The 26,053-nt window shown below is 34.0% G+C and overlaps 1 protein-coding gene across 1 annotated transcript; it reads right to left on the bottom strand.

Annotated features, from left to right (window-relative positions):
* Positions 1 to 1,867: 1,867 nt before the first annotated feature.
* On the bottom strand, positions 1,868 to 15,064 carry LOC108990785 (zinc finger CCCH domain-containing protein 13-like). Its single transcript, XM_035690071.1, has 15 exons — positions 14,631 to 15,064; positions 13,826 to 14,075; positions 13,582 to 13,654; positions 13,384 to 13,437; positions 13,266 to 13,268; positions 13,045 to 13,213; positions 12,717 to 12,750; positions 5,791 to 5,926; positions 5,636 to 5,692; positions 4,749 to 4,846; positions 4,560 to 4,631; positions 4,199 to 4,376; positions 2,934 to 3,155; positions 2,198 to 2,404; positions 1,868 to 2,053 (listed from the first exon to the last, which is right to left on the bottom strand). Exons 1-15 carry the CDS (start codon positions 14,779 to 14,781, stop codon positions 1,982 to 1,984), a joined length of 1,776 nt encoding a protein of 591 aa, XP_035545964.1. The 5' UTR covers positions 14,782 to 15,064; the 3' UTR covers positions 1,868 to 1,981.
* Positions 15,065 to 26,053: the final 10,989 nt, after the last annotated feature.

Raw genomic sequence — 26,053 nt, 5'->3', positions numbered from 1 at the left:
TATGGTGGGATTGCTTCTCCCCTTACTTAGATGTTGAAGAAGATGGTTTTACATGGAGCAAGAAAGCTAAGCTAGCCTTTCAAAGGCTTAAGGAGGTTGTTACACAGCCCCCCATGTTGGCCCTTTCAGATTTTTCAAGGCCATTCACTATTAAATGCGATGCCTTGGGAAATACCATTGGGGTCTTTCTTATGTAGCAAGGCAAACTCCTAGCATTTTTCAGTCAAACTTTGAAGGGGAGACAGCACTTATGATGTTGACCTATGAGAAGTAGTTGTTCGCCCTAGTCTTCGCTGTGATTAAATGGAGGTCTTACTTGCTTGGGCAGGCGTTTGTGGTGCGTACTGACCAACAAAGCCTCAAACACCTTTTAGAACAAAAGGTGGGAACACCAATGCAACAACGGTGGATTACGAAGTTGCTTGGGTACAATTTTGTTGTGGAGTACAAGAAGGGATCGAAAAATAAGGTTGCCGATGCGTTGTCAAGGAAATCTATGGAGGAAAATGGGGAATTAATGCTGATCACGTATCCCAATGTACAGTGGATCGAAGAATTAAAGGTTGCCAGTGAGTCTAATGCACAAGTACAAAGCCTCATTAAACTCTACAATGAAGAAAGCTAAGTGCTAAATATGCAACGAGGGAAGGACTCCTGCTGTACAAGAACAAGTTATACATTCCCCAAAATGCAGATTTCAAAAACAAGCTGTTAAGAGTTGTCACACAGCAGCCCGTGGGGAGGCCATTCAGGGTATGATAAGACAATGCACTAAATAAGGAGGGATTTCTATTGGGAGGGTTTGAAAAGAGATGTCAAGGCCTTCATCAGAAACTGTGATATATGCCAGCGAGTCAAGGTTGACAATACCCTTCCAAGTGGACTATTACAGCCACTACCCATACTGACAAAGTCATGGACACACATCACCATAGATTTTGTGGAAGGGCCGCCTAGTTCACAAGGGTTCAATGCATTGTGGGTCGTGGTCAACTAGTTGACCAAATACAGTCACTTCATTCCCTTGAAACACCCCTATACAACTAAAGATGTTGCTAAATTATTTTTTAAGCATGTCTTTAAATTGCATGGGCTACCACAGTCAATTGTATCTGAAGTATGCTAGAGTCGTGTTGAAGTATATTGGTTGTGGATTTGTAGTGTTTTTGTTGAGTTTTATTTGTATTTTTTTAGTTGGAATTGCTTGATGGTAACGGATTTTGGTTGGAGTTGTGCTGGAGCTTTTTCTATGATTGTGGTTGTTTCAAACTTTCAATGCTTTATTAGCTTTTCAATCAACTATTTTAGCATTTTGGAGTTTTATTGGCTGTTTAGTTATTTGTAATTCGTTAAAGCTAAATATTAATAGTTATAAATACGTATGTTAAAAAACCCCTGCAAAAAACAAAAAACTATCTTGTATGCCAAAAATCTGATATGCATCCTTCAGGATGATTAGAAGGCCCAAGATTGATTGAAGTGGTTAAAAGGCGTAAAGAAAGTCGTGGCCCAATGAAGGCCCAAATCCAACATCCGCTTTTACAAAGTCGGAGATGGAGTGGGACTCCAAAAATTTCAGTGCACAGCCCAAAGCCCATGATGCTGCATGCCAAGGTAGCAGAAGAGTAATACTACATATACTTATAATTTTACTTATAATATTTATTTTGTTAATTTTCTTTTAAAATTAATATTTTGAATTAATATTCATTTTGTTAGTTTTCTTTTGAAATTAATATTTTAAAATTTAAAATTTATAATTTATAATTTTCAACGTATCAATAGACAAGTGGGAAGTAAGTTTTTTTGTAAGTATATTTAGCATTTTCCATTAGCGAAATATTACGTCCAGAGAGTCCAGCTTTGTACATAAATGCTCCACACTCCATGCTTCTACTAATAACACACGACCAACGACCATGTATGAAAAGGGCTATGTATACTAATATAACCATCAAAACTCTTACTGCTATTAAAAATTTTAAATAATGTCAACATTCTCAATCTCTTCTTCGAGCGCATCCACATCTACATTCTCATTGTCACCCTCATACTACATGCCAAAGCCAAAGCCAAATCAAACCTCTCATATCAGATGTCAATTAAAGAAACAAAAAGAGGAAAAAGGAGTAAAGTCTAAATATGAAATTAAGATAATATAATGTCTGAGAAAGTTTGCAATGATCAAATGACAAACCAGCAAATAACCATTCCGACGGATTGGAGGTGGTGGGGGAAGTTGAAATGGAAGCACACCCATGATCTCATTTGCAGGTCCTTTCCCAATTCCTGTAGCTGCAGGTTCATTTACCTCAAGTCTGTCCAATTCAATCTCAACCTCTTCGTCTTCTACATGAGCAGCCATGCTGGTCGATGGTACAAGCGCTGAATCCAAAGCCTTCATCTGCATTGTTAATTATACCAAGGATTACAATGCAAGAACAATAATGACGGTAAATTAACACACACAAACATGCACAGAGGATTAACCCCAAAATAGGTATGGGGTGACGAGAGAAATCCATACACTTAGGTTTGGATTAAAAAAATCATAAGATTATAGAAACTTTTCATTGATTTATTTTTCTTTGCAAAAAAGGACGAGAGGGGGATGATGACACCCGCTACCCACGACCCCAGCAGAGTAATCCTGTAAAAATCTATTTGTAAGCCTATGTAATGGCAGACTAAACACACCACTGATTTGGAAGTCTGGCACATAAGCTAGCATAAAACCACAGTGAGTGGTTTGTTAATACATCGGCTTATTTGTAAAGGTCGATTTTCAAAAAGAGAGATCAAACTTGATATTCACACCCATGCAATATCTGGAGGTAAAAGTCCAAAACTTAGACACTGCTCATCACTCTTTTTTTTTTTTTGCCGGTGGCTTCACCAATCAAAGGTCCCGCATGAAGATGAAAGAGATGTACCTTATCTGCATTGAGGATGCTTGTAAGAACAGTCTTTCCTCGCTTATTCTTGCCTTCCTTTGCTAGGCTCTTAGCACTGTCAGTTCCATTATGCAATGCCTCAACTTCATTACTTTCATTTGACTGGACAGGTTGCAGATTCCACCTAGAAAGCTTCTTGAATCTGATTGTGTCGTCCAGATGTCCTAATCTTGTTGAATCAGCTGGTTCGACACGTGAGGCTCAATACGAAAAGATAATGGTACAATGATCAGTAATCACCATTGAAAAGTTTCAGGCTGGAAAAAAATAGTAGAGAGATTTTAAAACACTTTGGACATATATGTAGGGGAAAAAAACTGGACAACTTGGTCACCATTTAATATGAGAAGTCAATATAAAATGTTTTGTTATGTAGTTTCCACGAAATATTTTACGTCATTTTCCTCCGTTTAGGGAAGTAGACACTAGTATGATAAGTTGAAAATTGTCGACAGATATCAAGTATTGGATGGACATGAGATGTCAGATATGCTAACTCTACAACTTAACAAAGGATTAACAAAAGGGCAAGCATCAACCAGGCTAATGAGCTTCAGCATGCCAAGTTCCTGATCTTTGGAAAGATAAGTGCTACCACAGGCAGTGTGATATCTTAAGTTCTATCTTGAAAATCAATCCATTTCAATGGGAAACAAAATTCTCTAGTAATACCAATGAGATACTAGAGAGATATGACGTATTGGCATCATATGTTGTGGCATTTCCAACCAGTTTCTGAAATTCCTGTCAAACTTTAGAAAAAAACTATTATCATCACATACTATTGTTCATGAAACTTCTATTTGCACAAGAATAATAGGGAGCTTTCCCTCTTAATACTTATAAAAAAACATAATCGGGAGTTTCCTATAACTGAGAGGATGCTTCTCTCACTTATGGCTTCTGGAGAGCACTTGTTGAATCACACTTCACCATTTTGACCAACGCCAAGAACACCTCCAAAATACTCCATATTTCTTTTAAGCCAAGAAAGTGCTGAACAAATACACATACACAAGGTCAATCTACATTTTGCAAAAGTAGTCCAAAATTCTAATATCACCGAACACTAAAACCAAGGCCTGAAAACTAAAAGTTTCACAGCAATAAAGTAGCACAGGAAAACATCATCCGCATAGAGTAAATTAAATCCTGTGAATTTTAATTACTCCACAAACTATATGCGTGAAAAAAATATTAATTAAAATACACCTTGTTTTGCTCCTTCAGAAGGATCCCAATTAACACAGCCTTTTCTTGCCGGAAGAAGCATCATTCTGCAAATCATTGTGTGGATTGGTTACAGGAAAACCATTAGTTTCTCCATCACTCACGATATTTATGGAATCCTCTTCGTTGGCACCATTTCTAGTAATATCTGACCCAAGCTGATCTCCCAACTTTTGAAGTCGCACTTGTGACCTACAAATTAAAAAAAAAAAAAATCAATTAAATTACAGGACTATAAAACTACAATGCTTCTTAAGATCACAGAATAAGACAAACTTTAAATGCTTTAATGCACCAAACAGATAAGAACCGAGGAAATTGCAAATTTTTTTTTATAAGAAAGAACCGAGGAAATAACATAAAACATATACTTGCCTCTTCAGTTCATCTTGTATCCGTGAATGACGATTATGTACCTTCACAAACTTCTTCATTCTTGAGGTGATCCTGAATTTTTAATAGCAGCCCCACCCAAAAAACATTACAAAAATAGAGAGAGAGAGAGAGAGAGTATGAGAGGGATTGTGAATTGGAAAGGAACAAAGTCATTGCATCTGAGATTACCTTTTACATTCCTCTTTCTCTTTGTATAATTGAGCCTCAAGCTCCTGAATTCTAGAAGACAGACTATCTGCTTCCTGGACCCCCTCTTCTAGATAGACCTTTAAACAACATACATTGTATGTCAAACACCACACCCCCATTGTGAATTAAATAAACAAAATATAACACTAGTATAATTTTTATTTTTGACAACTGAAATAAAATTTTATCGAATCAAGTAAACAGGCATTGCCCAACCATACCAAGAGTATATGAAAGAGAACACCTAGTTCCAAGTTAGGAGCCAGAAAATGATACAAAAAAGTCAAAAAGGTTAGACCCATTGAGTACAATAACAGAAACCCAAAGAAATAAGGTGTGAGAAAAGAAGCTTCTAAGCTCATCTAAATAGCGCTCCCAATCATCAAAGCACTGGCCATTCTTAGGAAGAGGGACACATGTCTGTATGTCCACAGCCTGCCATGAATGGATGTGGGGTCAAATCTTGTCACTTCCTCAGCCCAGACAATTTTAACCAGAGGGCAACGTATAGATTCTTCCAATCTAAAACATAATATCCATAAATATATCATTCGTCCTTCTTTATATCAGTGGTCTTCCTTCACAAGTAACTGAATATGAACAGCTCTAGAACATCAGAAGTTGTAATAGACTATGACAACTAGATTTCAGTGACCAAATTAACTTCCAATGAAAAGAAATGAAATAACAAATCATCGCACACATATGGTGTAACATCATCACACAATAAACACGGGCATTTGTACAAGTTGTCCATGTGTCTGCGTGCGCTGTGTGTGCACATGCGCGTGCGCTGTGTGTGCACACGTGTGTGCGTGTCTGTGTACAGTTGACCAATAAGTAACCGCAACAAGGATGAAACTGACCCCTAGCTGAATTTTGTGATGTTCAAGCATGTTAATATCCGACTGCATTTTCTTTAACTGCACATAATTCCCACAAAACAGAAAAGAAAATTGTTAGTTGAGTAAGAAGATTCTAAACAAATTCAGGATGAAGCTATTAGAAGAAATTTTCAAACCTGATCCTTGAGATCATCCCTGGAATCAGTGGATGCAATTTTTCCTTCTTTAACTCTATCTTCAGTTCGCTCAAAGATTCTCAAACTTCCAGAAAAATCACCTTTGCCATTGAAGTGTTGTTTTTTCATACGTTTTCTAGAACAAGTATTTTGAAATCATATACATGCGCTTTACATGAAAAAGAAAGGATAGTAAAATGAAAATTCCGTAGTATCTTATCAAGAATCAATATGGTTCACTCCAAAATAATAGAGCACATCGGTTCAATCCGAAAGATACCCACATGGTCCAATCTGAAAGCATTTATATGTATATGCTTTGAGCCCAATATAATAGTCCAAGTTGGGTTTCAAGATGAATTGATATTCGATTGCTTATGTCAGCATTGAAGCCAATACCTATATAATTCTTGATTTTTTTTTTTTAAGAGAATATAATTCTTGAAATTTTTGGTCATGTGCTTTTGGGTATATATTGATTCAACTGTGTACTTTAACTTGATTATGGCTATCAAATATTAGATGTGTATATTGAGCAAAGCACAAGAGAATTATATAAAATGTTATGTTTAAATCTTATATAATATTAGCATAATACTCTATTAAATTGAGCTAATATGCTAAATACATCACCATCTTGCTTTTTAAACCTTTTTATTACATTTATAGATTTTTTTTGTTATTATACATCATCTTTACAAATGTGTGCATTACTTCAATCAAGAAGGCCCTTTTGCTTTGTGCATTTGCGCTAGACAGCATTTGTGGTTAAAGTGTGGTTAGTGGTTTCACCAACACTTATGTGCAAGAGAATAGGAATCCGTGTTTATGTTAGCATTGTATATCTATTCATCTTCTCTTTTTTTTTTTATAACTAAAATAAAATTTATTAAACCACCAAGTGTCAATTACAAAGATAGAAAAGCCCTAATTATGTAGGGACATTAGAAACTAAGAAGTCATGAAGGTCCATACCATTAAAATCCACAGCAATGGCCCAAATACAAAGAGTCTTAAAAAATAACTGTTTTAACTCCACCAAGGATCTCTCTCTGTCTTCAAAAGTCCTCCCATTGCGCTCTTGCCATAAACACCACATAATACAGATGGGGATTATCTTCCAGACCGCTCTAATCTGTCTAACACCTCGAATTGAGGTCCAGCAAGCCAATACATCCAAAACAGTTTCCGGCATAACTCATGCTAAGTCCATTCTTTTAAACACCTCATCCCAAAGATTCTTGACTACCTCGCAGTGTAGAAGTAAATGATTCACCGACTCACCCCTACTTTTACACATATAACATCAATCGGCAATGATTATCCTTCTTTTTCTCAGATTATCCGTGGTGAGAATCTTGCCCAAAGATGCTGTCCACACAAAGAAAGAAGCTTTGGAGGGAGTCTTATGACGCCATAGCCTTCTCCATGGAAACTGTATCTCAGGAATTATTGTGAGAACCTTATAGAAGGAACGAACAGTGAAAACTCCTTTCCTTTTAGGACTCCACCACAAATCATCTTCATGCTGGATATTAGGGTGGCAAGAGTACAAGAGACGATAGAAATCTACTAAACTCCCCATCTCCCAATCCTGTGCCGCTCAATTGAAGTTGATGTTCCAGTAGATGCTCCTACCTGAGACTTCCATAATCTCCGCCACTGTGGCCTCTTTGGCACTTGCAATCAAGAAAAGAGTAGGAAATAGGTCTTGTAGCACACTGTTACTACACCAAGCATCCTTTCAAAATCTGATCTTGGAACCTGTCCCCAATTGCAATTTAGTGTGTCGATGGAAAACCTCTCATCCTCTTCTAATATGTTTCCATAGCCCCATTCCATAGGCCCCTCTAACTTCTCTAGTACACCAACCCTCTCCTGAATCACCATATTTGTTCTCGATCACAGTCTTCCATAAAGCATCTTGTTCCTTGGTATATCGCCACAATCATTTGCCAAGTAACGCCCTATTGAATAATCTCAAGTTTCTAATCCCCAAACCACCATTAGATATAGGACGGCACACCATCTCCCACTTGACTAAATGGAATTTAAATTCATCTCTTAGCCCCCCAACAGAAAATCCCTTTGAAGCTTCTCAAGTCGACCCGCCACACTTGTCGATAAAGGAAATAACGATAAAAAGTAGGTGGGTAGATTAGAAAGTGTACTTTTAATTAACGTAATCCGGCCCCCTTTCAACAAGTACATTCTCTTCCACCCTGCCAATCTCCTTTCTACTTTTTCAATTACAAGATCCCAAATCGAGCGTGCCCTCGGTGCTATACCCAGTGGTAATCCCAGATAAGTCATAGGAAGAGACGCCATCTTACAACCCAGTATGCTAGCCAACTCCCTTATATTCTGAACTTCTCCTATCGGCACCAACTCGAATTTATCATAATTCACTTTTAAACCAGACACTGCTTCAAAACAGAGCAACAATGCCTTCACAGCCCTCAACTGGCCTTGCTCAGGCTTGCACAAAATAAGCATATCGTCTACAAACAGCAAATGAGAAATAGTAGTAATAATCCTACTTGGCAAACCAATTTGAAAACCACTAACAAACCCATTAGTCACTAAAGCCGAGGTCATTCTGCTTAGAGCCTCCATGACAATTACGAAAGTAAAGGAGATAACGGATCCCCTTGTCTCAAACCACGAGAGCTCAGGAAGAAACCCTTTGGACTGCCATTGATCAACACAGAGAAACATACCGTGGAAATACACCAACTGATCCAAGACCTCCACCTTTCTCCAAAACCACACCTTCCCAGTAAATATAGAAAAAAATCCCAATTAACATGATCATACGCCTTTTCCATATCTAGCTTACACATAATCCCTGGGTTGCCAGCCTTCAATCTACTGTCCAAGCATTCATTGACAATTAAAGCCGCATCAAGGATCTGTCTACCCTTAACAAAAGCATTTTGAGGTTTAGTAACGATCTTTTCCAATACCCCACTTAGTCGATTGGCAAGCACTTTTGCAATAATCTTATACACACCATTCACTAAACTAATGGGCCTAAAATCTGAGATCTCAATGGCCCCTACTTTTTTAGGGATTAATGCAAGAAAAGTGGTATTGAGACTTTTTTCAAATTTTCCTACCATGAAGAACTCCTGAAATACCTTCAATAGATCATCTTTAATCACCACCCAACATTCTTGGAAAAATCCCATAGAAAAACCATCCGGACCGGGAGCCTTATCTTTTGCCATCTTTCTTACTACATCATAGACCTCTTCCTATTCAAAAGCCCTCTCCATTCTAACAACATCCCCTGGCTCAATAGTGTCAAAAATCAGTCCATCCACAGTAGGCCTCCACTCCACCTGCTCGGAGAGAAGCTTTTCAAAGAACTCGATCACGTGGTCTTGAATAACCTCTTCTTCTCTGCACTCGACCCCCTCAATTTTCAGCACTTCAATATTATTATTTCTTCTATGAGAGTTTGCAATTCTATGGAAGAACTTCGTGCTCCGATCCCCTTCCTTTAACCAAAGAGCTCTTGATTTTTGGCGCCATGATATTTCTTTCTGCAGTATTATCCTCTCAAGATCTGCGACCAGCAAAGATTTCTATACTTGTTCTTCCTCAGTAAGTGGCCTCCCTACTTGTAGTCTTTCTAAATCATGTATTTCCATCCACTTAGTGTTTTTGTTCTCCTCTACATTGCCAAAAGACTGTAAATTCCACTCCTTTAAGTCTCTTTTTAAGACTTTTAGTTTATTCGCAAAAATGAAACTGGGTGTACCTTCAAAGTGATACGAAATCCACCATTGTTTAACTCTTTCTACAAAACCTTCTGACTTCAACCACATGTTCTCGAACTTAAAATAACTTCTACCCCTACGAAGACCTCCACAATCCAGCAAAATAAGCCAATAATCTGAGACTAGGTGTCCCAAACGCTTTTGCCATACATCCGGAAAATGACTCTCCCACTCAGGGGAAATTAAGAAACGATCCAAGCGGGATCAAGTTTGATTGTTGGACCATGTGGCTGGACCCCCCGCAAGCGGAAGGTCTATCAAGTTCAAGTCAAAAATACACTGAGAACTCCAAACTTGCTGGCCTCAGTCTTCTACTTCCAAAACTTTCACTCTGGAAACGAACCACATTGAAATCCCCCCCAATACACCAAGGGAGCTCCCACCAGCTATGTACCCCTGCAAGCTCATTCCACGATAAACTTATTTCGGCATCTAAGTTAGGCCCATACACACCTACAAATGCCCACAAGAAACAATCTGACACACATTTAAAAGAACATGCGACCATATACCTCCCTATATAATCCTCCACTTTCTCCACCACCCGTCTATCCCACATCACCACAACTCCTCCCGATGCCCCTGAAGATGCCAAGTATATCCAGTCTACATAAATACTGCTCCATAAACTCCGAATAGTCTTCCTACTGATCATCTTCAGCTTCGTCTCCTGCAGACATACAATGTCTGCTTTCCATTCCCGGAGTAGATTCCGAATCCGAAGACGCTTCGTTAACTCGTTTAGACCTCAGACATTCCAAGATATAATATTGGGTTTCATTGGGGAACAATCAGCCTCTTCCCTTTTGCCCTATTCCTGCTAGAGCTACCCTCCGAGTTCATCGACCACATTAATCTTTTTAATTCCCGACTTTTCTTTGATTCCCCCTTCTTTTTTTGGTGATGTCCAGCTTCCATAATAGTTAGCAACGCTATGAACTGCTTTTCATACCCATCACAATCAATTCCCACAACATGTTGAATTTCTTTTACTTTATAAATTACCCAATCTGAGGCTTGATATGGGAAATAGTAGTTTAATGGGATGGGATTCCCCATTTTATTGTTCTGGAAGTTCTGGAACTCACTCCCCACCGAAAAATCCTCCAACCCGCAAGCTTCAGTGATGAAGAGTTCGTCTTCCACAGAATGCATCAGATCATCCGAATCCTCCTCTACCTCAGCCAACTCAAACTCCTCCAAAGGTTTCGGAGACACTATCTGGGTCTCCTTTGGCAGAGAACGCTACGCTTCAAAACCCACAAGTTGCGCACAGAGTTGGGTCTCCTTTGGCAGAGAGCACTGCGCTTTGAAACCCACGAGTTGAGCACAGAGTATCGACGGCACCTCGTCGGCAACCTCCACAGCCTCTGTCGGTGTGGTCTATGTGCTCGCCTCCTGACCACTCCCCGTCGGCACACTGTCCGGCACGAATCCGAGACTTAGAAGCTCGGATGGAATTATCGGGCTAGGGCACGGGTTCTCAAGACCCTTGGGCGATACGGGTTTGAGGACCTCAAGCTGAGACAACCCGGGTCCTTGTCCGCACCTTTGGGCCTTGGGCTGGGACGGCCCAGCCCCACACGAGTTCCCCATGGGCCGAGATGGCCTCCCCACCTTTTTCCAAACCCAGCCCTTACCCCTTTTCATTTTCTGTTGAGCCCCTTTCTTACTCGGCCCACTACCCATGACTTGCATTTTAGCTTTTAAATCAACCGCATGATCAGATTCCTTAAACAGACTGACAAAAGCCATTATCGCAGCCATGTCTCTCTGCAAGGAACGCAATTGCCCTTGCATTTCCAGCAACTTCCTACGCACCTCCCACTTTTCCTGACACGCCACAGAGCCCCTGCCATGGAGTTGGTTTGACGCACCATCACAACCCACACTCATCCTTCCAACTTTCGGTATCGACGAGGAGAGGACCTCCTTATACGACGGTGCATGGTGCCTCGGAGCCCCTCTTCCATTGCCTGGCTGACCTCCACCATGCAAACCAGCCACTTTGGTGCCCTCTTTCTCCTGTTCTAATAGCACCTCCCTCATCTTCCTCCAACCCCAACCATTTTCTCCTTCCGGTATACATAAAACATTCCTCCTCCCCCTCTGGTTATATTCTGAAATTTCAAGATATCTCCCTCTCCTATTTGCACATCGTTGAGCAATAATACTACTAAAGCCATCTCGCGTTGCCGAATACACCTCCTTCTTTCCCTTGCCTAGACTCTCGTCTAACACCTCCCCAAGCCACTGAGTAGCAGAATGTCCCAACATCACCGTATGCTCTGTTTTCTATCTTCTCTCAGTAACTCTCAAACCACCACCACCAAGTTTTGACAAAATAAAGCACTTGGACTCAATCCACACTTCTATAGAACGACCCATCACAAATATCACAACTTCAGAAAGTATTCAACGTAACATTGACGCTGAAGAAAATGTTACAGGAAGACAAACAAGAAGAAAAATGCATGTGTACAGAGAGAAAATATTTAGGAAAGAGAATATATCACCAAACAGCATCCAGAAAGTCACTATTATTCATCTTCTCTTAGTGGAGTCTTCTCCAAATTGTGGGTTGGTTTGGCTTGTGTAATGCCAAGAAGAATGGTGGAACCTTGCTACACTTGGAGAGGGTTAGATTGCAGTCAACAAATTGCAGTGTTGTGGAAAATGTTTCCTACTTGCTTCATATGGTGTATTTGATAAGAACTTTCAAGACCACGAATGGACATTTAAGTTTTCATATATTTTTTTTAAGGAAATAAATACATCTATTACCCCTGGGAATAACTGTTCCTCGCAATTTTTTTTCAGAATGATGATTCCTCATTTTGTAGAATGGCTTTCCCTATGAAACAGCTATTCCTCAACAAAAACCCAAACCAAACTATGGAAGAGCCAAGAATAGATATTCCATTCTAGGGGTCTATTCCACAAACCAAACATACCTTAAAAGGCCATCTTCAATTTAGTCTCTAATAGTCTTTCAAATGTCCGGACATCTCTTCTCACCAAATAAACCACATAGGGCATGTAGGACCACATCAAAATCAATTTGATGCCAGCTGACCCAACACACACACAACACACACACACACAGATATATATGTTTTTGAGGAGTTCACAGTAACTCACCTCATCCGTTCAATTGATATGGTAGAGCTATACTCTGCAAATTCAATTTCAGCCAGAGTAAGTTTAACAAGCTGAAGGTAAAAGATAAAACTAAAAATATATTTATAACTTAATAGTAAATTCATAACCAAAAGCGGCAATGATTACACAAAAAAAAAAAACTGTAGAGCTCTACCGTCTCTTTTATGATAATAAAACAAATAAAAAATGAAAACCATCTCTGACATGTAGACAAATGCTAAATAATGAGAAATCTTTTTATAGGTAATAACAAATATTAAAACTCTAGAAAATGAGGAAAGTGAGTTTGAAAAACATTATGTCTGACCACAAAGGGTTTGTCGGCCTCTTGCATCTCTCACTGGCGTATACCTTCGTGGTGGAGAGTGCGTCCTGTCAAGCTTATTCCTTAAGTCACTACCATGATATTCCCGTCGAGCTGCAATAACATAGAAAAGAGTTTTCAAACAGCAAACTAAGTCAATATGAATTAATTTCTAACTGAAAAGCAGGTAGAAGACAATGAGTTCATAATGAGGCTAAGCTTACCACCTGAAACACCATGAGAAACATAATAATGAACATTACAAGCGTCTTTGTGCCAGTCTCAAAATGAATAGATGTAATAAAAACCATTTTGAGCTTATAACATTGAGAAAATCTTCACATCACTATATGAAATCTGATAAAGGAGAACTGATATCTCCATCTTCTTCTTGAGCTATAAGATACATAATACAAGCAGATACTAAGCTGTCCATTACAAGGAACATCATGAGAAACACACTAATGAACAGTATAATTGCCTCCATGACAGTCCCAAAAGAGCCAAAGAAATCCATGTTTAAATCCAATGAGAACACACATCATTGAAATATCCTTCACACTTCAGCGTAGAATCCAATAAAGATGAGGTGGCATCCTTGTCTTTGTCACAACTAAGATTATAACACAATATGAAGAGTAGAGACTTCTTCAAACTGCCATTTGATGATACAATAATAATCTATCAAAGAGGAGTAGAATTAGGATTCTGATATTATCTCCAACTAACTTGCATTTTTGCTTCTCAAGGAATCCCATCACAGTGTCATTCAAGCAGAACTAACAGATCAACAAGGTCCAATAAGCTTGTTGAAAAAGTAGTATCATAAGTTGCTGCAATTGCATTTGAACCTTTAACCAAACCTCCCTTTGTGGTTAACATGGAAGAAGATATATCATGGTCTGTTAAGAAAACTTTGATGGTCTGTAGATGCATTATGGCAATGATAAAGCTCTCCAAGTAAACACCACAATCGGCTTTAAGATAAAACAACCAACCAACATAATCCGTTCTGAAGAAGAAAGCCACTAACCCTGTCAATTGCCATTAACATTCCATCTTTCATGAAACGCCCCAAACTACAATTAGTACCAAGTGTCGCTCAACAAGACATTTTGATATATTATTGTCACATAACGTCACTTGCATGGCGTAAGCCCTCTTGCTCCGGCTTATACATAGGCAATTGGTAAATATAGGTATCAACATACAAATGCCCATAAAAATTTGGACAGGAAAGCAAAAAACTATATTGATAGGGAATACAACCCAACTTTTACATATGACTGTACCTGTATATACATACACACATAATCTATTCATATATATAACGTGTACACAATAAGTGCAAATACTATTGGAATGCTGGCTTAAAGTTCATAAGCAACTATTCCACAAACCAGGGTTTCTCAGTTGTGCATTCTTCTAACATGTGTTCCACTCAATAATATATTATATTATAAACCAATTACTATACCTTTCTGTATAAAAATAAAAAATAAAAAATAAAAAAATTGATTGGCACTCTATGGGGATGCATAACGGTAATACCATATTTGAGTTGCAGTGCAATAGCAAGTTCTTTTTTCATATATCAAGGAATATATATATTCCAGTATAGGAACCAGAGAATCCCCGGAGCTCCGAGTCGCCGTGCGCAAACGAGCAACTCTGGCGCGTGCAGCGGCCCTTCTGGTACAAAACGCACAGCTTCGTCTTGAATAGTTTCCTCTCGACCATGGCGGAAAAATGTAGATACTCTCTCTAAAGCCCGAAATCAGAGAATCACTTTGCGAGAGAAGCGAGAATGAAAACAAAGTATTAAACCAATGAGAGGTTTACTAATTAAGAAAAGTCCCTGGCGCGGCCATGGATAAGAATGAAATGAGAATTCCTGCAAGGGAAGGTAGCCCTACACTGTCAGAGCCTAGCCGGGTACCTAACGAGGAATCTAGGTGATGAGATAAGCTTTGAATCGCCGACAGAAGGCAACAAGACCCAAAGACAGCAGACTTCGGTGAGTTCAGTCCTTCGTTTAGCTTTACTGGGCCGAACCCCAACCAACCTTAAATTCTTTTTTTTTTTCTTAATTTAGTAAGGTCCGTTTGACAGTTAAGACTGATTAGATTAAAATATTATTTTAAAATTTAAAAAAATTAAATTATTTATTATATTTTATATAAATATTTAAAAAAAATTATAATAATAAAATAAAATAAAATAAAATTATTTCAACGTCGGATTAATCCTAAAATCATGTTTTGCTTCTCATTTATTATTTCTTAAAATTTAGACAAAAATTTCGAAAGAATCTGTACACCCATCCGTGAAGAGTGATAATCACTTATAATTTTTTTTATAATTTTTTTATATAATTATATTTTAAATTGCAATTGCTCTGATACTAAAAACGTAAATCTCAGGTAATAAATAATTAGTAATAATATTAATAAGAATAAGATTAATTAGAATAAGAATAATAGGCGATAAAACCGGCCATATGCATAATAGCAGGCAGTATAACCGACCATATGTATGAGGAAGTAAATAATATAGAAAATATATACAAAATAAACTTCTTCATTAAAACATAATACTTACAAGGAGGTTAATTTTCAAATGAATAGGAAGCAAAAGACATGAAGTGAGAAAGAAATGAAGATTTACAAAATAAGGAGGACATAAATGAAGTGGTTTGAGAAAGAGAGGAAGAGGTGTGGTTTGAGCGAGAGAGAAAGAGGTTTCAGATGGAAAATTCTGAATGTCCTTCTTCCTTCACAAACCCCTTTATATAGATACTAAAACAATATAACAAAGTAATTCTAATTATACATGAACAGTATCAGCCGATACTAAAAATAAACTAACACAATACAGGACACGTGAACTGATATGTATAAAGTCATTTGTTGTCTTTCTGAACAATAATCTAACATGAAAATAATTTTCTGGAATCACATAATCTGGGGATCATAATTTACTAATTTAAGATCAAACGGATCTTGAGATTCCATATAGGGTGAGTAATTTTGAGAATGAGAGGCGGCTGAGTTACCCTGAGAATGAGAGACTTGTTGAGAAGGAGAGGTCTGATGGGCTGGTGATAATGCTGGTTGGTGTAATAGAGATAATCTGGCGAGATGTTGTTCTTATTCTTCATCGTCACTATCTGAAACTTGTGACATTGTTTTAACTAATTTTTTCAAATCCTTCTTGTTGATAATGGATGCTAATTGCGCTTAAAATCTGCTTCATTAGACTAGAATTTCTGGAGTCTTGGTAACGTTTGAAAACATTTTTAGGATATGATCATAATTGTATTTTTCCACCATTTGACAGAAACTTGGCGAGCTAGAAACATAATGGTTTTGAGAGAAGGATGATGTTTGATAACATATTCTCATTTCATAATCCAATTTAATTTTGTTTTAAGGAAGAAAAGAAAGAGTGGTGAACAATGGTTTAATGCTGGTAGACTGTCATCTTGTGAAGTAAAAATTCGAAGACTTTCTTGGAGGGGAAGAGGAATGAGAAGAGATTCGGGTTCATAACATTCCCACCATAGTAAAAACCATTTTGGAAGTGTTTTGATCTCTTGTAATTTGTCAAAATGAAGGAACCACGAATGACGAAAATTTTTATTTTGTTTTATGAATATTTTTGTCTATGCTTGCCGATAATCATAATAAGGCGGATCATAATGATGAGAAAACTTTCTTGTTAAATAAGGATTTTTTTCCCATTGTTCTAAATTAAGAACCTGTTTAATGGTAATTTTGTGAAAAGCAATAATAGGAGATGCAGATGGAGAATGTTGAGTTTGAAAAGAACAAGAAATTTTAGAGATAATAATTGAGTCGGTATCTACTAATATGAATTCATAAAAATGCTGGGTTTTCTTAATATTTTGCGGAACATAATGCCAGTCTGGTAAAAGAAAAACATCAAGTAATTTTTTGGGGTCAAACAGGTGTTGAATTTCATATTCGATTGGGAAGACTGGGTGCAAATGGGATTTGATAATAATGAGAGATGAAAAAGGATGAGATAGTAATAAAGGATTAATAATTTGGGAAGGAGAAGAGGAAGAAGAGGAAACAATTTTGGAATAAGTTGGTAATTTTGGAGAATCTAATGGTGAGAATGAATTATAGAATGGTCTAATGTTTTGTGGTAATGACTACAATACCGTATATGGCCTTGGAGTTGCAGAAGAACAAAATGAAAGATAGGAAAGAGATGGTGGTCGTAAGTATGAAGATTTGGACTTTACTTTTAACTTTGAAGTTGACATGATTTTTCCTGTAAGAATTATCGAGATAGAAAATCAGAAAAATAATTAGATTCTCCTTTAATATGTTCAATATCAAAATAAAAAATACTTAATATAGTTTGTCATCTGGCAAATATTTATTTAGCAACTAGGTTTTTCATATCTTTAATCAAAACTTCCTCGGCTGATTTACAATCTATTCTAAGTAAAAACTTTTGGTTCAACAAATTATCTTGAAATTTAGAAATACATAATACAATAGTTAAAATTTCTTTTTTAATAGTATTGTAATTCTTTTGGGCAGGACTCCAACATTCTGAATGTAATCGAACAATCTGTTCCAGATTAGTTAATAATTTTTGTTTCATAATTTCACCATATCCAAGATTAGAGACATTTGTTTCAACGATTTTAAAAGTATGAGGAGATGGGAGTCCTAAGCATAGTAATCTCTTAACATGAGCCCTAATTTGTTTTATAATATTTGTATGTTTTTCTATCCAAGGAAATGGATTTTTTTTAATCTTTTAAATAATGGTTTACATAATAGCCTGAAAGATTGATAAAAGTCTGCAACATAATTTAAGCTTCCTAAAAATCTTTGTAATTGTTGCTTATCTTTTATTTCATTTAGAAATTTATCAGCAAATTTTATTGCTCTGTTAATTGGTGTAATAGTTCGTTGATAAATTTCATGTACAAGAAATCTAATTTTATTTTGAAATAATTTTATTTTAGGTGATGAAACGACTAATCCATTTTGTTTGATGATTTGAACGAAAGTATTTAAATGTTTCCAATATTGTTCAATAGATGAAAAAAATATTAATACATCATCTATATAAACTATCGAAAAATGAGTAAAATGGGTAAATATCTCATTCATAATATTTTGAAATTCATTATGAACATTTTTTAATCCAAAGAGCATAATGTTCCATTCAAAATATCCAAATGGAACTATGAATGTTGTTTTATAACGGTCTTTTTTAGTAATTTGGATTTGTTAAAATCCACTTTTCATATCAAAATTTGAAAATACTGTAACATGATATAGTCGAGATAATAAATCTTTTTTATTATGAATTGAGTATCTAATCCATTGTAATACTTTATTTAAAGTTTTATAATTGATGACTAGACGAGAAATTGCTCTTTCTAATTCTATCTATCTTTTAACATTAAAGGCAGCACAACTCCATGGTGATTTACTTTTCCTTATTAATCCTTTTGTTCTTAAATCATTAATTTCATTTTTGCAGTATTCTAATAATTCATTATTCATTTGAATAGGTATAGTCTTAGTTGGAATATCTTTATCAAATAATCCTTTTCCATAGAGTAATTCAACTATATGTTGTTTTCTGTTCCATAAGGCATTAGGCAAGTTGGATCATACTTCATTTTCAATTATAATTTTAAAATTATCAATTTTTTGGGATATAACGGGTCTTTTAATTGTTTTTGAATTCTTTTATATTTTAATTCTTGTTTTAAAACTTATGTGGTTTTTTTTTCTTCTAATTCTATTTTTTGTTAAAAAATTAATTTCTCTAGTTAATAAAATTTCCTTTAAATAGTTAATTTCTTTTGATACTAGGGGAAATAAGAATTTAAATTGAATTTCTTGTTCAAGTATTTTAGTAAAATTTCCTTATTCTGTTACAGAGAAATTATAAAGTAGGGCAAGGAATGGATTTCTCAATATTACTTTAGTATTAATATTTTTTACTAAAATAAATATTGTTTTAAAACAAATTTCATTATTACAAATATGTGCATTAGCTAATTTATAATTTATGTTTAGTTTTGTTCTCTTAGCTTAAGATAATGTTTTTTTTGTTTTTTTTAAATATTTAGAAGGTATTAAACCTTATTGTATACTATTTAATTCTGCTCCTGTATCTAATATGGCAATTCTAGTGAAAAACAATTATTGATTAATTGAAACTGTTATTTTAGCATACAATTTTTGAAATTTTATCTTATCAATGGTATTAATGAAATTATATGTTTCATCTTTTATAACTAATGTTGAACACTCTCCTTGTTTTTTATTATGTTCTTTATCATAAAAGTTATTTCCGTTTTTCTCTATTTTTAATAATATAATTTCTTATAATAATTGTTCATTTGAAATTTCTAATTTAAGATTTAATGTTTTCAAATTTATAATCTCTTATTTTATCTCATTAATTTCTTGTTGTATATTTTATATCGTAATTTTTTGTTTATCTGTTTTAAACCTTCTTATTATTTCTGAAAAATTATAAGGCGTTGAGAGTGACGTTACGATAGTGTTTTGATTATTAAAAGTATCTTTTAACTTTTTTAAATAATCTTTTCTTTCATGGGGTTACTAATTCTGTATATTAATTCTAATATAATATTTTCTTGTTTTGAAAGTATATTAATGGTTTTATCACAAATACAATTATCCTTATCTAGACAATTGTAAATCTGTACTTCATCTTCTTCAAATTCATTATTAGAAGATTTCTCTGAAAAACTTTATTCTTTTAATTGATAGATTTATTCTTCTTTTGAAGAATTATCTTCCTCTTCACTTGAATGTATTATAAAAATGTCTAATAATTTTTCTTTTAATCCTTCAGATATATCTAGTTCAGTAACCTGTTGTTTGACTTTACAATTTGATTTATAATGTCTAATTTTTTTGCATTTATAACAAACAATTTATTTTTTTTCTTTTTATTAGTCTTTTTAGGGCTTTTTAGTGGTTTATTATATGTTTGTTTATATTTTATCTTTTTATAGGATTTTATGTATTTTCATTTTTTGTTAGAATAATTTTTATAAATTGTTTTTCCTTTTTTGTGTCTTTTTTAAGGGGCTAATAATGGAGTATAACCAAATTATTCACAAAAGGTACCTAACACTTTTTTAGCGAATTTTTTTTTTCTCCATTTACTTTTTTAATCTAAAATCATTGCATATAGTTAAATAGTTCTATTAATTTTACTTATTATATCACCATATGTGAGATTATGAAAGTCAATAGTACCATCTGATTTTGATAATGATTCTCGTACCTTTTGGGCGAAATAATATAAAAGTCCGACTATGAATTTTTCCTTCTAGTATGGCTGTTGGTAGTCATTTCTGATCATAACTTTAGTTAGAAATACATATTTATACCAACGAAAATCAGACAATTAAGGGCATTTTAAATTAATTAATAAATCACTAATTCTTTCTTTGAATTGAATAGGATCACCAACAAAGTGTGTAGTTAATGCATATATTAAAGTATTTACAACATCTTCTAAACGTAAATCGTTTTCTGTTTTAATCATTTGTATGTTTTCATCAAATTTATAAGCAGTTAATATTTGTGACCTTTATTCATATGAAAGGTAGTGATCTCACCAGCCTTTTAATTGGACAGTAAACCCTGTGACAATAATATGTTCTACTTGATGATCAGTTTTTTTTTTATTTTTATAGACGTTAGCAACCATAATCATTTCTTGGAAATCATTTAATATTTTATACTCAGATAATCCATCTATATTTTATTCATATAATACATCTGGTGTGAATGTAAATCTTACTATATGTTCTCTCTCTTCAAATTGTATATCCGGTGGAAGTAGGTATCGGATACCAATTATGAGTAATGGAAACATGGTATTCAGAATCTCTAACTGAAAAGCTATTAACATGATCTCTACTAATCTTATTTATTTGTAAATCTAGATTTTTAAATTGGTTTTCAATATTACTAATTTCAAAGTCAGATAATGCATGTGAGTGTCTATCTTGCTTAATACATTAATATGATGTTGTTTTGAGGTAGATGCAGTATTACTAATAGTTTATTTTTCTAATTTACTAGAAATTTATTCCAATAAATCATTTTTGTTTTTAGAAAAAATAGTTTTTAAATGAGATGAAATTTCATGGGGAACAAATAAATGAGTTTCTTTTACTTTTTTAATAGTGAGCTTTATAGGAGATATTTGGGTTTTAATTCTTTTTAATTGTTTATTCATGATTTTTAGATATAAATTGGTATAATTATTTTGTTGGATTATATTATCAAAACTTTTATCAGTATTTGTAATATTATGTTTTTTTATTGGTGAAGTCAAAATTTGAGTATTTCTCTGATTTAACTTGATGACTTTAAAATGGGATATTCTTCATAAATAATTTGATTATTTTCTCTTTTAATCCATTGATTAGTAGTCTTGTTTATAATAGACAATTGATTTGATTTATATATCTCAAACCATGTAAAGAAAGATATATTAATCTGTATTTTCTCTAAATACTCGTAATATTTTTTTTGAATATAATCTCTTTCTATTTTTGTAAAAGTTGAGAAAAATACTAATATTTTGTGACTATTTTCTTCTTTCATATAATATTGTTTGAGATATTATTTGTTAATTTTAAATTTTTCTTTATTCAGAGTATATATTTGAGCATAATCTCCAACTACTTGTGAATATGTTGGAGAATAAGGTTATTTTTTCAAGATTATGAGAGATTGATGCTTTATCAGAATGACTAATAGTATATACTGGTGTATCAATAATATTTTCGGGAATAATTCCTCGAATCTGTTTGTCAAGATTCTGGGTTCTAGTGTCAAAAGATCTGGTGTCAAAATCTTGAGATTTATTCCGAGAGATTGATGTAAGAGCAGATCCGGATGTATGATAACTAGAGGGTGCTGAAAAAGAATAATGTAAAAAATATATTCTAAAGGGTTGAAAAGCTATTTGGATTATTCCGTCCGCTTTTTGTTCTATATATTCAAGATCGTCATTAAAATGATTTTCTATTTTAGGTAATGAAGTAATATTCTCTAATTTTTATTTATTAAGAAGAGTAATTTGATTCCAATTGATTTGTTTATAGATTTGTACATTAGAGTTTTGTGTACTAGATTGTAATAATAATATATATAATTTTGGATTGGAAATAAGTGTTTGTGGCTTTAATGTTGTTTTTATTAATTTATAATGGATCCTATAAACTACTGTTAAAGGATGTGATCATTTCATCATCTGATAACCGTTTGTTTTAATATTGAATGTGAAAGCATGTAAAATATTAGCATCGAATAATGAAAGATAATAATTGGGATAACAATTAAAATAAACTGATCTTTCGAACATACTTGATTCTACCATTCCAAGTAAAGAATCAAAAAAATTATAATGTCTTCCGTCTCTTAAATAGAGTAATATTGAGGTGTTTAATCCACTTCTAGTGAGTAATTTTATAGCTACACTAGTCCAATATGTATGAAAGAATATTTCTGATTTTTGTGATATTTAATTGCTTCTTTTGTTAATAGTTGTAACGGTTCATAATTATTATTTAAACTAATAGTTTTTTTATTGTTTTAATTATATAATTTGTAAGAAATGATAATTTAGAAGAAAAAGTAGAATGTTTGTATATTTGATTTCTTGGAATATTTGGAATTGTCCAATCTTGTAGATTTCTTCGTATATCTATTATACTATAATCTTCCTAGTTGATGTTATCAGGTTCTATGGGGATACTAGTAGTGGACTCATTAGATTTGAATAAAGAATTCATTGAGACATGTTTTTAAATAAATATTTTCTATATCTAAAAAGAAATATGTAAATTAAGAAATTGAAGGAACACTACTGGGACTACCCTTAAAGCTTTCCAGCATGAATGGGCTGACCATCGGTTTTTCATGACTTGCCAATGCAAGCTTCCTAATATACTTTATTTTCTTTTGTTATGGGTTATTTTTGTAAAAATCTGTATCAGTTATATCTTTATTATTATTTTATTTATTATTTATTTTTTTTATAAAGCAAGAATCTTTAAATGATTTCTTATACTTTTAATTTCGTTTCTTAAAAAGTTGTAGTCAGTTTCATAATATTTTATTGCCACTTGTGTATTTTGATATACATGATATTTAGTTATCATTAGTGTATAATCTTTGTAGGTCTCTCACTTCTCCTCCATCTTTGTATCTAGCAACTAATTTTTTTTTTATTTTTTTATACATAATGATTAAGTAAAAGTATTTTTAAATGAATATATAATTTTTTTTAAAAAAATAATCTAAATAATTTAAAAAATTAATGAAGGTAAAAGTAAAATTAATATAAACTAATCGGTAGAAGATTTCGGTCTGTGGACAGTGGAAGTAGTTGATTGTGAATTGATGTTTGTACAATGCACTAGCGGTAGTAACCTCAAATATTAAAATAATTTAATGTATAAGAGTAAAATTATTATTTATTTATATTTATTATTTATTATAAAATTTAAATTATATTAAAAATTTAAATTAATTAGATAAATTTTTTTTCTTAAAAATATTCAGTAAAATTTTATTATTTATTTAATGATAAAAAATTAGTATTTTATAAATTAAAGTTGATTTTACGTGTATGATATAATATTATTATCTTAAAAATATTCGGTAAAACTTTATATTTTATTTAATGATGAAAAATTAGTATTTTATAAATTAAAGTTAATTTTAAGTGTATGATAGAATATTTATATTTTAATTATCTATTTTATGTTAGTTTAAATCAATATTTAAACTTCTACCGTTAGATTAAATCTGAAAATTGAAGATGAATGGTTAGAATTTAAAACCAAAAAACCAATATTTTCTCCCACTTTTCCTTTATCTCTCTCATTCCCCCCGCACGTTTGCCTAGTTTATGTATGATATGTTATTTATATTTAAATTATTTAAATTTTAAATTAGTTTAAATCAGTGTTTTAATAAGAGAAATTATTTATATATAAATTTTAACAAGAGAAATTATTTATTATAATGATAAATATTACAGTCTTATAACTGTATCTCTAAATTTTAACAAGAGAAATTATTTATATAATTTTAAAATGTGTAAAATCTGCACAATATCTTTAAAAAATTTGATATATTTGAGATCCATTTTAAAGAATCTACTTTTTACATAATAGTGATAAATATTTTAATGATTTTATTTTATTTTTATATATAATAGTGATAAATATTATAGTAATTTTATTTTTTATTTATATATAATAGTGATAAATATTATAATAATTTTCTTTTGTGATAAATATTATAGTAATTTTTTTTCCTCACTTTATTTCTCTCTCATTTGGCCCGATTCTTTCCCCACGCCCCATCCTCCTTTAGCCCACCCCGGTGTCGCCGTGCGCCAACAAGCCTCACCGCCACCACCGGCGAGTCCCCTTCACACTTGCGACCAACCCAACTATCACAGATCTCCCCCATGCGCAACTCTCTCTCTTTCCTACGGTACCCCAATCGAAATGGATTTTACCCATTTCTGTCCAGTTTCGCCGCCGTACGTGGCCACTCAGACCATCGCACCTCCACCACCTCAAACCGGCGACCACCTCTGGTAGACCCAACGACCACAAACCTCAATTCCCTCTCCGTCGCACACTGGCATTCACACGCACAAACCAATTTAGTACTGTTCACGGTTACTATTTATTACTGTTCACGTTATAGGTACTTTTAAGTATCAATTCTGCTAGGGGCAGTCGACATTTGCAAACGGCGCACATTCAACGCTTAGAATAATAAATTTTAATTGTCACGTCAATAAAAAAAAATAACAACTCAATACAAGAAAAAGTAGAAGCAAGAGAAAATTAGCCAATGGAGAGCCGCACTCCAAGGGTGTGAACCACCGAGGTCGTCCGATCTGATTATCAATTCCTTTGACTGCTCAAAGTACTCTTTCAAGCTCCTACGCTCCACCCCCGAATCCTCGGACGTCGCTGCTGCAGAGGCTACCACCTCAAGTTCATCTTTACCCATATCCAGCCTTCTCTTGTCTGAGAAATCACTTCTCGCTGAAGTAGAAGGCGTTTGTTCGATGGAAACAACAAGTCTCCAAGAAGAAGTCGAAGATGCTGCCAGCATCTATAATGGTAGAAACCCTGTACTGGAAAGCACTAACTCTCAGCGGCACACCTACAACAATTATGGCTGCCAACCTCAGGAAGTATAAACTTGGGTTTTTAGAATCCGTCAACATGAGAGTGAACTTGTACGCCGGAGATGCTGCCAAAGAAGATTCTCCAAGGGACAAGAAACCCACTCCGGTAGATGCAGTAAAAGCTTCAGGGAGACAGTAGGAGAAGGCATAGTCATATTTTGAAGACACTTGACCGGAGAGCTGGTCACGGGCTAAGCCCACTATACCATCGGTTCTTCCAAACAATCCCTGGTTGTCTTGTCCACAACCATAAACGAAAAGGGGCAATGTCTGAGATGGAGCTAAACAACGTTGTTTTCTTTTTCCACGTTAGCGGCGTTTGCATCCCGCTTGCATCCCGCGTTTGCATCCAGCGTTTTTCTTTAAGTATAAAGAAGATACACGCCACACATCTTATTGTGAGATAAAAATTTTATCACTCTACCTAAATATATTCATCTTAAATAACAATTATATAAAAAATTAAGAAATGATGCTCTTACCACTCTTTTACATTTATTTTATAACTCTATGTGAAATTGAGGATGGTTTTGTAAATTTGGATTTTTTAATGAAATAACACAATTATATTGATAGATTATAAAATGAATTAGAAAGTAGTTGTAAAAAAATTATAAATGTATCATTATTTAAATATTTATAAAAAATTTTATGTACAGTCACTTTTACGCACTCATTAACGCATTCCATTAATGTGATTGTTATATCATTTTTTTTCTTAATATAAAATAAA

Source organism: Juglans regia, chromosome 1, assembly GCF_001411555.2.
Source record: "Juglans regia cultivar Chandler chromosome 1, Walnut 2.0, whole genome shotgun sequence".
In the NCBI taxonomy this organism is placed as follows: Eukaryota; Viridiplantae; Streptophyta; class Magnoliopsida; order Fagales; family Juglandaceae; genus Juglans; species Juglans regia.
Note: the sequence above shows the minus strand (reverse complement) of the source record. Positions and strands in the feature narration are given on the sequence as shown.

Excerpts from the sequence above, each read along its gene's own strand:
- LOC108990785 (XM_035690071.1), bottom strand. The coding sequence starts at position 14,781 with ATGGTCGAGAGGAAACTATTCAAGACGAAGCTGTGCGTTTTGTACCAG. Across the intron at positions 12,751-13,044 it reads AGGCCGACAAACCCTTTGTG|AGTATAGCTCTACCATATCA; the intron begins GTCAGACATAAT and ends TTGAATTTGCAG. Across the intron at positions 4,847-5,635 it reads ATCACAAAATTCAGCTAGGG|GTCTATCTAGAAGAGGGGGT; the intron begins GTCAGTTTCATC and ends TGTTGTTTAAAG.